Source organism: Phaethon aethereus (assembly GCF_964289735.1).
Source record: "Phaethon aethereus genome assembly, chromosome: 12".
Lineage (NCBI taxonomy): Eukaryota > Metazoa > Chordata > Aves > Phaethontiformes > Phaethontidae > Phaethon > Phaethon aethereus.
In genome coordinates this window covers 21,712,387-21,724,422 of record NC_138588.1, presented here as the reverse complement: position 1 = coordinate 21,724,422, position 12,036 = coordinate 21,712,387, and the positions used below count along the sequence as shown (strand labels likewise).

Here is a 12,036-nt window from a genome sequence, read left to right as displayed (position 1 = left end):
GCCTGCAAACCTCCCTGCCCTGACGCGCAACCGGGGAGACGCCGGCGAAGAGCTGGCGAGCCCCTGCCGTTCCCACGGAGGGTGCGTGCCGGAAGAAATCAAATCCTTCAGGGGGTTTCCTTGCTGGGGTCTCACCCGGGCTGGGGGGCTGCGGGCTTCACATCCTCCCGGCGTCCCTCTGGGCAGGAGCCGAGCCTCTCTCCGCGGGAGACGAAAGCCGCGGCCCCGCCGCCACCCTCTGCTCCGCACCCCCTTGGAGCCGGGACGTAACCCCGGGGTGGCCCCGGCCACCGGCCCCGTGGCCCTGGGGACGGGAGGCTGTGGCGAGGATGCTGCGGCGAGGAAGGAGGGAGCCGCTGGCGCTTCCTGGTCCAGCCGTCATGTGGCTGCTGACGGCACAGGGACGAAACGGCTCACGGCTCACGGCTCGGTGAGTTTTTCCGGAGAGGCCCTGCCCAGGAATTGCTCCACCAGCCATGGGGAGGACCGGGTGCTTCACGGCACATTCACCACGGGGGGTTCCGGAGGGTCCCCCAGCCCCACAGGGAACCGGGAGAGGTGTTTTTCCCAGCAATTCCTGCTTGGTGGGGCCTTCTCACCATGGCAAAACCCCCTCCCGCCATCTCGCCGGCCTGCAAAGGGGAGTGGAGACTGAAGAGCAGCCCAGAGCAGCATTGCTGAAGATGGGGGGGTGGCAACAGGGCAGGTTTAAAGCCCCCCCCGGCTGAAGTGGGGGGCCTGAGACACCGCCCCAGACGCAGCAGCAGCCCTTACAGCTGAGCCGGCACCCAGATGCGTACCCCAGTGCAGCTCGGGGGTCCGTTCTAGCAGCTGGAGCAGGGCTTTGCCAGCCGACCCCCCGGTACCAGCATCCCCCAGCCGGGTACCAGCATCCCCCGCCCGGGTACCAGCATCCCCCAGCCGGGTACCAGCATCCCCCGCCCGGGTACCAGCATCCCCCGCCCGGGTACCAGCATCCCCCAGCCGGGTACCAGCATCCCCAGCCCGGTGCCTGCATCCCCCCGGTGCCTGAACCCCCCCTGCCTTCCCCGCCTTCTTCCCGCCAGCTCCTCCTCCTCTTCCTCCCTCCAGGGCGGGCTGGAGAAACGAAAGTGCCCGCTGAGCTCTGCTCGGCCCCGCCGCACTCATGCCCGACAGCCCCCCCGACCCCCGGCCGCCCGGCCACGGGCCCCCAGCAGGTAAGGGGGGGGGGGGTCCCCGCTTTTCTGAAGGAGGAGGCGGGACGGGACGAGGAGGGGGGAAAGCCTGGCCCAGGGCCCCCCCAGAGGGAGCCGCGAGGATTGCCTGCTTGGGTGAGGGGAGTTAATTTTAGGGTGCAAAAGCATTGCATGGGGTGGGAGGGAGGTGGTAAGAGGGGTCCCTGATTTATTCGGGGGGCTCCTGCCTGCGCTGCCGGGCTGGGGGAGGCCCGGGGGGGGGCGAGGGGTAGGGAAGGGGACACCTTTGGGGACAGGGCTGGTGCCAGCATGCCGGTGCTGCCCGGGAGGTTTCGCAGGAGCCGGGGGAGACCGTCGGCCGGGCCCCCCCCCCCCCCGCGCTGCCTGTCGCAGGGCAGGAAGAGGCGGAGGCAGCAAAGCGAAAGAAAAGTCACCAAGTCACCTCGCAACTTTCGTTCCCCCCCACACACACACACACTTTGAAATCCAAAATTCCTCGAAATTTGGAAAGAAGTTTGGGGAGGGGGAAGGAGAGCTTCCAAGGGTCCCACGCTGAGGGCGGGAGGGAGCACAACACTTTTCAGCCAGCAGAGAACCTCCCCGGGAGAGCACCCTTCGCCTCGCCGGGGCGCAGCCACCCACTCGCCCTCAACAGGACGGAGGGAGAGGAGCCACTCACCCGCCTTGCGGCTCCCTTATCACTTCCCTGCAGCAGGGTGGGCAAAGTGGGCTGCCCACGGGTGCCCTGCACGGCCCCCACGGGTGGGACCGAGCCTCCCGTCCCCCCTGGCTCATATTCTCCCGTATCCCACCTAGACGGAGACGGTGCCGCTGCCCCCGTGGAGACGGGACCCCAGCCGGGTACAGCCCCGTGCTCCCCTCCGTCCCACCCGCCCGCTGCGGAGGATGACTTCCAGTTCATCCTTTGCGAGGGCTGCCGGCAGGAATCGCCCAACCTCAAGCTCCTCACCTGCCTCCACACCTTGTGCCTTAATTGCCTGAGCGAGAACAAGCCCGTCGGGCAGTGCCCCGTGTGCCGGACGGCCATCCCACAGGCCAGCGGCATCCCCGACATGGACAACCTGCTCTTCACCAATCTGCAAACCAGGCTGAGCATCTACAAGAAGATCAGTGACAGCGGTGGCCTGAGCTGCAGCCGGTGCCGGGGGGAAACGGCGGCCGTGTGGTGCTCCGAGTGCGAGGAGTTCCTCTGCGCCAAGTGCTTTGAGGACCACCAGTGGTTCTTCAAGAAGAGGAGCCACGAGGCCAGGAGGGTGGAGGACCTTCGTGCCGAGTCAGCCCATCAGTTCCTGGAAGACACCAGAAAGTCCTGCGACCTCTTTTGCTCCAGTCCCTGTCACGCCGACCAGGGCCACATCTCCAGGTGAGAGCGGTGCCTTGTCCCCGGGTCACATCCTGCGCCAAGGGCTGCTCCAGGACCAACTCTGCCAGGAGGGGCAGAGCCAAGGGGGTTTCATCACCTGCCTTTGGAGAGGGACCGCTGCAACCCCGGTGAGACCCCGGGCAGGGGTTGATACGGAGCTGGCAGGTCCCCGGGAGGAGGTTGAACACCCAGCTTCGTGCCCCCACACCTGCAGCTGGTGACACGAGGCAAAGCCCTTTCCTTCCCCGTGCCTCAGTTTCCCCTCGCGTTAAACTCCTCACCTGCCCCTCGGGGAGGGGGAATCATCAGCCCAGCACAGCAGAAATGCTTTTCTCTCCCCCCACCCCACCCCGTTCACGTACCGGTTTTGAAGGATGCTCCCGTTTCCTTCCAGCATCTACTGCACGAAGTGCGAGAAGCCGCTGTGCTGCTCCTGCGCGCTGCTGGACAGCCAGCATGCCCCCTTCTGCGACATCCGCGGCGAGGTGCGGCGCAGGCAGGAGGAGCTGGGCACCGTGAGCCGGGAGCTGAAGCAGAAGCGAAGCGGCTTCGAGGCCGCTTACGCGGCGCTGCGGGACGAGGCCGCCCGGCTGGAGCGGGCGCAGCGGGAGATGCGGGAGCTGATCCGGCGGCAGGCGGAGCAGCTGGTGCGGCTGATCCGGCGAGAGGAAGAGGAGCTGCTGGGGCTGGTGGAGGCGCGGCAGGAGCAGGGCCGGCGGGAGCTGGCGAGGGAGCTGCAGCGCGTGGAGGGGGTGCTGCGGCGGATGGAGGCGGGCGAGCGGCTGGTGGAGAAGATGAACCTCTACGCCACGGAGCAGGAGGTGATGGACATGCAGCCCTTCATCAGGGACTCGCTGGAGGAGCTGCAGCGGCTGCAGCCGGCGGTGGCCGGGGACCGGGCGCAGCCCGAGGACTTTGCTGAGTGCAGAGCCAGGCTGCAGGCGCTGGTGGACCGTGTCACGGGGCACCCAGGTGAGGACTTGCCACGGGGGTGGATCCAGCCAGCCCACAGGCAGCGGGGACCTGGGCCAGCTCAGAAAGCCATCACCCAGCTCTGGGTCCCACCGGGTGCAGAGCCACCTCCCTCCAGCAAAACGAGCCCAAATTCACTCTTGTAGGGTGCTTATTTCCACTGGGGCCAAGACTTGCTCCTTTGCTTAGGTGGCCAGAGCCCCTTTTTGGTCTCCCACCACTCCGACAGGCTCTAGTGATGCTGATTCCTGGGTCCCCAGAGGCTCCTAAAGCGCTTGGGCCATCCCAAAGCGAAGAGCTGGGACAGGGGAAGGAGACCAGAGCTGCCCCTTCCTTGCTGCAGCTGCTGGGTGGGTTTTTCCCAGCTCGGCTGCTGCCGGGGCCGGGTGGAAGCTCCGAGGGCTCCGATTCGGGATTGCAGCCCCACTCTCTCCCTCGCAGGTACTAACTCCCAAGCGGTCCCCATGGTCGAGGTGGCCCTGGAGAACAACCTGGTGAGACGCGCGTGTTTCGTCCCGGTGCGCTGCCGTGCGGGGAGGGCTCCTGCGTCAGCCGAGACGCGGATCCTCCCCGTCCTCTCGCCTCCGCAAACCTTTCCCAAGGGACTGCCTTCCCCTTCCCAGCTCCTCGCTCCCATTCCTTTGCTAAAACCAAACCCGCAGGGATGTTTCTTCCCAAGCAGGGAAGAACCAGCTTTGCAGCCGTCGTTTCCCGCTACCCAGGCGTGCTTCGACCCCATCCCGCTTCTCCAAGCCTGCTGCTCATCCCATACTTTTAGCAGGGAAAACCGCAGGCCGTAGCGCTGCCAACCACCCACGGCTCGAGCAGAAGCCTTTGAGCCAAGCCGGAGGGTTGGGCTGGGCCTCAGTTTCCCCCCGCTGCCGAAGATGTCTCTGCCCCTTGCCAGCTCTGCCCGCCGCTCGGGGGGGACACCCCAGCCCTGCAGAGGGGTCGGTGGTCTCGAGGTTCACCCTAACGCTGCTCCGTCATCTCTCCGCAGCGAGAGGAGCCGGCCCAGCCCGAGAGCCACAGCATCTTGCCCACCTTCACCATCAGCCTCGAGGGGATGCGGATGAGCCCGGTAAGAACCGCCCCGGCCAGGCAGGAGCCTTCGGGGACCAGGAGATGCCCCCCCGGCGCCTTCCATCCCGCGTTCTCCTCTCTCCAGGCTCCCCCCGTCACCACGTGGCCCAGGCGGAGGTCGCGCTGGGTGGAAAGGGGCAGCCAGGTCTCACCCAAGATACTGAAGCTGGAGTGCAACGACACGCCCCACCCCAGCGATCCCAGTTCAAACCGGTGGGATGATGAAAGGGGGCCCAGCACCTCCACGCCGAGCCAGAACTGCAGCGTCACCCCCGCCGCCAGCAGCCACGCTGATGATGCAGGTGGGGACCGGGGACGTGGCCCTCCTTCTTACCCCATCTCTTCCCCCCGCCTTAGGGGGGTCCCCCATCTTTCCCAGCATCTGCGCACCCCGATGCTCTCAGAGCCTTGGCCAACCTCCCCTGGGTCAGAGAAGAAGGAGGTGGGAGCTGGTTCCCAGTGGGGAAATACGAGCGCGATGCGCAGGGGGGGACGCGGATGTGCCGTCCAACTCCATGTCCTGCCTCTGAGGTAGCCAAAACCACGCCTGGGGAAGAGCGTAGCAGGGCAAGTGTGCCGAGAGACTCCCCTGCCTCCCGCTCCAGGAGCACTGGATTGTCCTGGGGCAAAAAACACTACAATTTTTAGCAAAACACATTTTCTTCTTCGAGCTCCCCCAGCCCCGCTCTAGTCTGCTGCAGCATCCCGCAGCGAGGGGTCCCGGGCTCAGCTCTGCAAACAGGAGGGAGGACGAAATCCATCTTTTGGAGAGGCTGGTGCGGGGTCCGTGGGGTGAAGCAAGCCGTGGAGAGGTTGCCTCCGCTTGGGGTGGAGCACCCAAGGGCCTGAGGGTTTGTAGTCCTGGTAGAAGCCCTCTGCTGCAAAAATCAGGAGATAAGGTCAGTCCTCTCCCATGGGAAAACCGATGTGATCATAGACATCACAGAATCATGAAGGTTGGACAAGACCTTTAAGACCATCAAGTCGAACCGTCAACCCAACACCACCATGTCCCGAAGTGCCGCGTCTACACGTTCTTTGAACACCTCCAGTGATGGTGACTCCACCACCCCACTGGGCAGCCTGTGCCAATGCTTGATCACTCTCTCCGTAAAGAAATTTTTTCCTAATATCAAATCTAAGCCTCCCCTGGTGCAACTTGAGGCCATCTCCTCTCATCCTATTGCTAATTACTTGGGAGAAGAGACCAACCCCCACCTCACCACAACCCCCTTTCAAGTAGTTGTAGAGAGCGATGAGGGCTCCCCTCAGCCTCCTCTTCTCCAGACTGAACACCCCCAGTTCCCTCAGCCGCTCCTCATCAGACTTGTGCTCCAGACCCCTCCCCAGCTCCGTTGCCCTTCTCTGGACACATTCCAGCACCTCGATGTCCTTCTTGTAGCGAGGGGCCCAAAATCCCAAATCCCAGCCTTGAAGCTTCAGCACCCTCCTGTTCCTTCCGCAGAAGACACCAGCATCATCATCTGCAGCTCGGAGGACAGCGAGGAAGACACGGCGGTGAGTGTAATGCCAGACCTCCCTCCTTGCTGAGCCGCGCCGCAGGCAGAAGAGGCAGCTGTACCCCATCGTCTCTGGGGTACCTTTCCCTTTCCTCCAGCTGCACTCAGACCCCAGCCTCCTCCCTTCCTAGCATCAGCCAAAAACTTGCCTGCAGCTTCCTCTTCTCCTTTGGTTGCTCCCGAGCAGGAGGACATCTGGGCCATCCCAAATCTAGTCCTCCTGAGCTAAGACCTTTGCTGGTATCTCCTGGTATTCTGGGGCAGCCGGAATACCAGCAAACCCCACCTTGATTTGCTCTGGGGTGAGATCCCACACCAGCCGATCCCCCAAGATGATCCTTTTGAGCCAGTCCTTACGGCCTCTTCCTTTCCACCTCGCTGGGAAGGTTGTTCTCAACTTAAATCAATTTTCACCTAAAAATCAAGTTTGCGAGTTGAATGTAGCATCTGTGCTCGGAGAGTTCATCGGTCCCATGCCTACACAGGCTGAGAAGCTCCCGGGAGCTACCGGAGCAGGTCGGGACCATCTGAGCATCCCCAAAGTGACATTTCCAAGCTCCTTGCGGTGACATTTCACAGCGCTGATGCTGCAAACTGGTGTGTTGCAACCAAATGGCCCTGGCCAAGGTGGTTAGATGAACCAAGGGCATGGAATCCCTGCCGAGATCTCCCAGCACCAGCACCAGCAGGTGATCCCTTTGGAAATGGAGGCGAGCGTGGATGATTTGGGATTGGGGGGGGGGGGTTGCTTTCCAGCACCGGCTTAATGAGGGATTCACAGCCCCTTTTTTTTTTTGTATAAACCAATGCAGAAGCTCTTCTTACTCTTCAATAAAGCTGTTTCCAGATTAAATCCCGTCCTGCTGCTGGCTTACTCGTTCATTTTTTCCTTTGCTTTTTTTCCTTGCTGTCCTGATTCATCTCTAACGGGGGGGGGGGGGAAGAGTTGTGGGGCTAAAACCCTGTCCCCACTCCCTGCTAGTGCCAAAAAATCCCGAGGCTGGAGCTTTTGCAGATATTAGCAGCTTGCTGCGAGAAATCCCTGCGTGAGTCAGGTGTCCTTCGGTACGATGCGGATTGAAGGGTGTAGCGAAGGTGCAGGCTGAAAAAAAGAGCAAGTCCCAGGGCTATAAACATCTCACCCGTGGCCTGGTGCTGGGCACTGGAAAAGTGCAACCTTGAGAGCTGGGAAAAATAGGTTTAAAGCCTGGAAAAAGGGGTAGGGAATAGCAGCTGATGGAGAAAAAAGGCTGAGCAATGGGGTGAGGCAGTGGGATGCAACCCGGGGAAGCTGCAGCCTTCAAGGAGGTGGAGGGCAAGGGCTGAGGACCTGCCTAGAGGCTCAGACATCTTCTACAAGGAGATTTTGGGGCTGGGGAGGAACCTTTGTGGGGTCACTTGGGGATTGTCACGTTCCGCACACCGAGCTGAAGCCACAAGAGCGTCGCCAGTGCCCGGCTCCGCCCGTATCCGTCGCCCACGGCCACCGCAGTGCTACGAGCGCGTCTCTCTGCCATGGGTGGTTTTGCTCCCCACAAATCTCACACATCTTCTCTCTCTGCCTAAGCCTTTAATAAAACCTTTGTGCATAGATATACAATTTGGCTTGTTGCTGGTTTGGGTAACAAGAGCATCTGCGATGACATTTTCTCGCCGAGTTTGGTTCATCTAACTCCCTTCAGGCCAGCTGGGTCACTCTGGGCACTGCCACGGCCCCATCCTCCTCCTGTCCCTTCCCAGGCTGAGCAACCCCATATGCCTTTCAAACGCCTAATTTTAACCTGGCATTTAGGCAATCCCACGTCCCCCGAGCTGGAGAGCGCTTGGTTCTTGCTCACATGCCTGCAGGCATCGGTCCAGGCGCGTTTCCGCCGCTCCTGGGCTGCAGGTGAAGATGCAGAGGGCTGGTGCGGAGGAGGATGTCCCTGCGTGCGTTGCGTCGACGTGAGACGTGCAGATGTGCCTGTTGTGCCACCGCTTGGATCCCATCCCCTGCTTAGGGCGAGCTACATTCAGGGCTCTGCTCTTGCTCGCTCGGCCCAGACCCTGGGTTTGGGCTCTCAGCGGGGCTCCCCATGGCCAGCTCACTCCTGAGACACGACACACACCCGACCCATCCCTGGCAGTGCTGGGACATCAGACCCTGCACGGTGTTTCATGGTGTTGCACACAACCAGGTCCTTGCCCATGGCCAGTGGTGCACCCAAGGGTGCTCCTCGTGCCTTCCCAGCCTGGTCCAAGCAGGCAGATGGGACTTGGCCCCCTTCTCCAATCTCTTGCAGGATTCCAGTGAGCCCGAGGGCAGCAACAAGCCCTCCAGCCCCACATGGTCTGGGAGCAGCACCTCACCCCACCACAACACTGGCCCCACCAGCCCCTGGGATGATGGGTCAGAGCCGAGCACCTTGGTGTTCCTCAGCTTGAAGGTTGACCGGAAAAGTGAGCGTTGCCTTTCCCAGGCACAGGGGGGTGGGGGCAAAGGGGGGTACCCCCAAATACTTACTCCAGCCCCATCCTTTCCCCTCCGCAGCCCAGCGCATCATGGAGGTGGCGGCGGCCAACGGAGAACGCACCTTCAAGATGCTGATTCAGACGCCCGAGTCGGTGTTGGCACTGCTCTCCCAGGGCGTCTCCATGGAGCTGGGGATGCAGCACCTCCTCTGGTACCTCTCCCTGCTCCCCAGGCCCATCCTCATCGTCTATAACTTCTGGGCGCTGGAGCTACCCGCTCTCTTTAAAGCCCTGGATGCCACGGGCAGGAAAGTGGACTTCTGCCACGTTGTGAGTGGTTACGTGGATATGTTGTCCTTGATCAAAGAGAAGCTGCCCAAGGCCCCATCCTACAGGCTGAAGAACCTGCTGAGAAGGCACCTGCAGCAGCAGCTCAACGAGGGCAGCGCGCTGGCCACGGCCAAGGCCTTGCAGGAGCTTTGGGGAGCCCTGGGGCTCCCTGCCCACGCCGAGGCGGGGATGAGGCTCACCCACTGCAACCTGCAGAGTTACACCATCCTGCAGCCCCTGGTACGGGAGAAGCTGCTCACCAGGAGGGCGGCCAAGATCCTGGCCCAACGCAACCTCATCCTCTGGGAGCTGGAGCAGACGTGAGCACAACCGTGCCTGAGCTGAGCTGGCCAGGTCTCAGGAAAACAGCGCCGGGAATGCTCGCCCAGGATGTGGGGATGCTCGCCGGGGATGCAGGGATGCTCACAGCGGCATCAAACAGGACTCGCAGAGCCTCTCCGCTCCCAGCACGGGGCTTAAAAGATTCAGGACCCTGGGTCAGCTCTTGGGGGGAAGAAACCACCCGATCAAATCAATAGCCTTATAAAATAAATTACACGGCACAACCCAGCGGAAAGTCTTGGGGGCGTCTCCACCCCGTCTTTCCCCAGCCGGGCGGGAGGGGAGATACCTGGAGCATCGCCCTGCCCGGGCAGCAGCAGGTACCTGACCCCCCCTTCCCACCCCGCACCCCCGGTGTCTGGATGCGGCCCCCGGTGACAGGCAGATGTTGCCAGCTGTGTCGCCGGCGGGGACGGCGTGTGGCGAGGCAGTTCGGGGCACATACCGCCAGGTGTCCCCTTCCTACAGCCGCACACGGCCGGCGTGCCGGGGCTGGCTCCCGCCCTTGCGTGGGGCCCACCCACTCGTGCCCGCACCCACCCACGCGTCTCACACGCATCCCCTTGGAGCCCGCCGGTTGTCTCCGCTGTACCTCGGGAGGTACCGCGACCGTCACCGGGGCGTCTGGTCTGCTGCACTGGGCACGGAGGGAAGAGGGGTGAGTGGGTGGGTGCGAACAGGTCCTCGGTGGGTGCAGATGGGCAGGGAAGGGACGCGGTGAAGGTCTCCTCTCCGAGAGGGTGCGGTGGGAGCTGCCAGGCTTGGAAAATTGGGGGGGAAGATGGAAACGTGACTCCCGTTTTCTGGGAGCCCCCCGGGAACAAGCAGTGGCCCAGACACAGCTGTGAACTAGCGGAGACGGGTCTTGGCCAGCGAGGCGGGGGTAGGCCAGGGGCTGCCGTCCCCCTGCCCGTCCTGCCTGCTGCCTTCCCGGGGGATTCCGGTTCTGCCGCCTTCGGGACAGATCCAGCAGCATCGAGCAGTTTACAGGGAGCGATCCCCAAGGAGCTCCCATGGTGACAACACAGGGCTCGTCACCGAATTCAGATGATGCCATCTCCCCACGGCGATTCTCTGGTGTCTGATACAGGGCTGTGCGCGGGGGGCAGCCTCTACAAGGGGCACAGCCGGAGGAGAGCAGATCCCATCTGTCTGCTGTCACCCACCTCATCAAAGTCTTGTAAAAACAACAGTGAAGTCAATGGGCTGCAGGAGCCAGATTAACCATGGTGTTGTTTTGGGTTTTTTTTTTTGCCCTGAGCTGCTGTAAAGCTCATTCATCCTGCTTAGAAAAAAGTTCAGCACCGCAGGGCAAGCGGAGCAGCATCCAACAAGCCCCAACCCTGGAGGAAAGGGCTGCAGCTGGGGTACCCCTGTGGGGTGAGGGCTCCCCAAAGGTCCCACCAGATTCCATCGCCAACGAGCAGCTTCTACACGCTCGCAAGCTGGTACAGCCCCGCTCGGACCTCCCTTCCGCCCACAGCCACCCCATGAAAATCCCCCCTCCAAGCCACCGAGGTATAAGGAAGAATTGGACTCTCTGATGGGTTTTTTTTAGAGCAATAAATAACTTTACTGAGTTAAGCAAATCTCCTGAAATGATATATAATATGCTGCTTGCTTGATTGGCTGTTATTAATAATGCATTGCTCAATCTAAACCATTCATAAAACGACTCCCTGCTAGCCCCGAGCAAAGTGCTTTGGGACTCAGGGCGGGGGGGAAGGCAAGAAGGAGCAGCATAAATCCTTTCTGTTTATGAAAATGGATTTCTTCCCCCAACAATCATGCAAAACTAATTAGAGCCAAAGGGCCCACTCCTCTGCATTTGATTACGCCCTGGGAGATCACTTAGGGTGGCTCCCAGGGTGGGTGGAAGTCCAAGGCAGGGGAGGACACGCCTTGAGAAAGGCTACCTGGATTATATTTCTAATAAAAATATCAGCCTGCTAATACCTGAACAGATTCAGATCCCAAGAACCATCAAGAGCAAGGACAGGGTGATCAGAACTCTTAAATATCTGGAGAAGCGGTGAGGCAAAGCTGAGGGAAGACTTGTCTAGATGGAAGAAGCCACCACATCATCTCTAGCCAGCCAGATCCTGCAGCCACGATGCGCCGGGAGTGGTGGCTTGATGCACTCACCTGAACTTGGAGGAACTGGATGGGGCTAGAAGCTAGGGAAGCCAGGAGAGCCCAAACTAGGGGCTTGGCCTTCTCCTCCTTAAACAAGCAGTACCCCTGACCAGCATGGCGAAGAGGGCTCCTCCCGCAGCCACCAGCTGGAGATTAATGGGGTAAAATCAGCAAACCCTCATTGACCACAGTGGTGACCCAGTGATTCCCCCAGCTGGGAGGCTGCCCTCATTGCAGCTGGAGATGCGTCCCCAGAGTTCCGATGGTCAGCACTAGCTGTGGACCTGGCCCTCAGCCCAGCTTCTACTTGTCACGTATTTAGGAGCATGCTGAAAGCTAGGGTGCCTGGGGCTGAGGCAGGTGTGGTGTGAGAAGGAGAGGTTGACAGCCCCAGAGCCTGCTCTTCCTTCCATCCACCCACCCATCCATTCATTCATTCACCCATCCATCCATCCATCTATCCACCCATCCATCCATCCATCCATCCATCCATCCATCCATCCATCCATCCATCCATCCATCCATCCACCCACCCATCCATCCAACCATCCATCCATCCACCCACTCACCCATCCATCTATCCACCCATCCATCCTTCCCCGCCTCCATCCTCCTCTCTTGGAACAATCAGCTGAGGGGA

General features: G+C 61.3%; 1 protein-coding gene across 1 annotated transcript; it reads left to right on the top strand.

The window, feature by feature from the left end:
- Window positions 1-1,147: 1,147 nt before the first annotated feature.
- LOC309409198 (protein PML-like) lies at window positions 1,148-9,242 on the top strand (the record flags this gene model as incomplete). The annotated part of the gene is made up of 9 exons (XM_082005314.1): window positions 1,148-1,199; window positions 1,995-2,562; window positions 2,957-3,534; window positions 3,976-4,028; window positions 4,535-4,615; window positions 4,703-4,919; window positions 6,083-6,135; window positions 8,420-8,576; window positions 8,668-9,242. The coding sequence occupies 9 exons, from the start codon at window positions 1,148-1,150 to the stop codon at window positions 9,240-9,242; spliced, it is 2,334 nt and encodes a 777-aa protein (XP_081861440.1).
- Window positions 9,243-12,036: the final 2,794 nt, after the last annotated feature.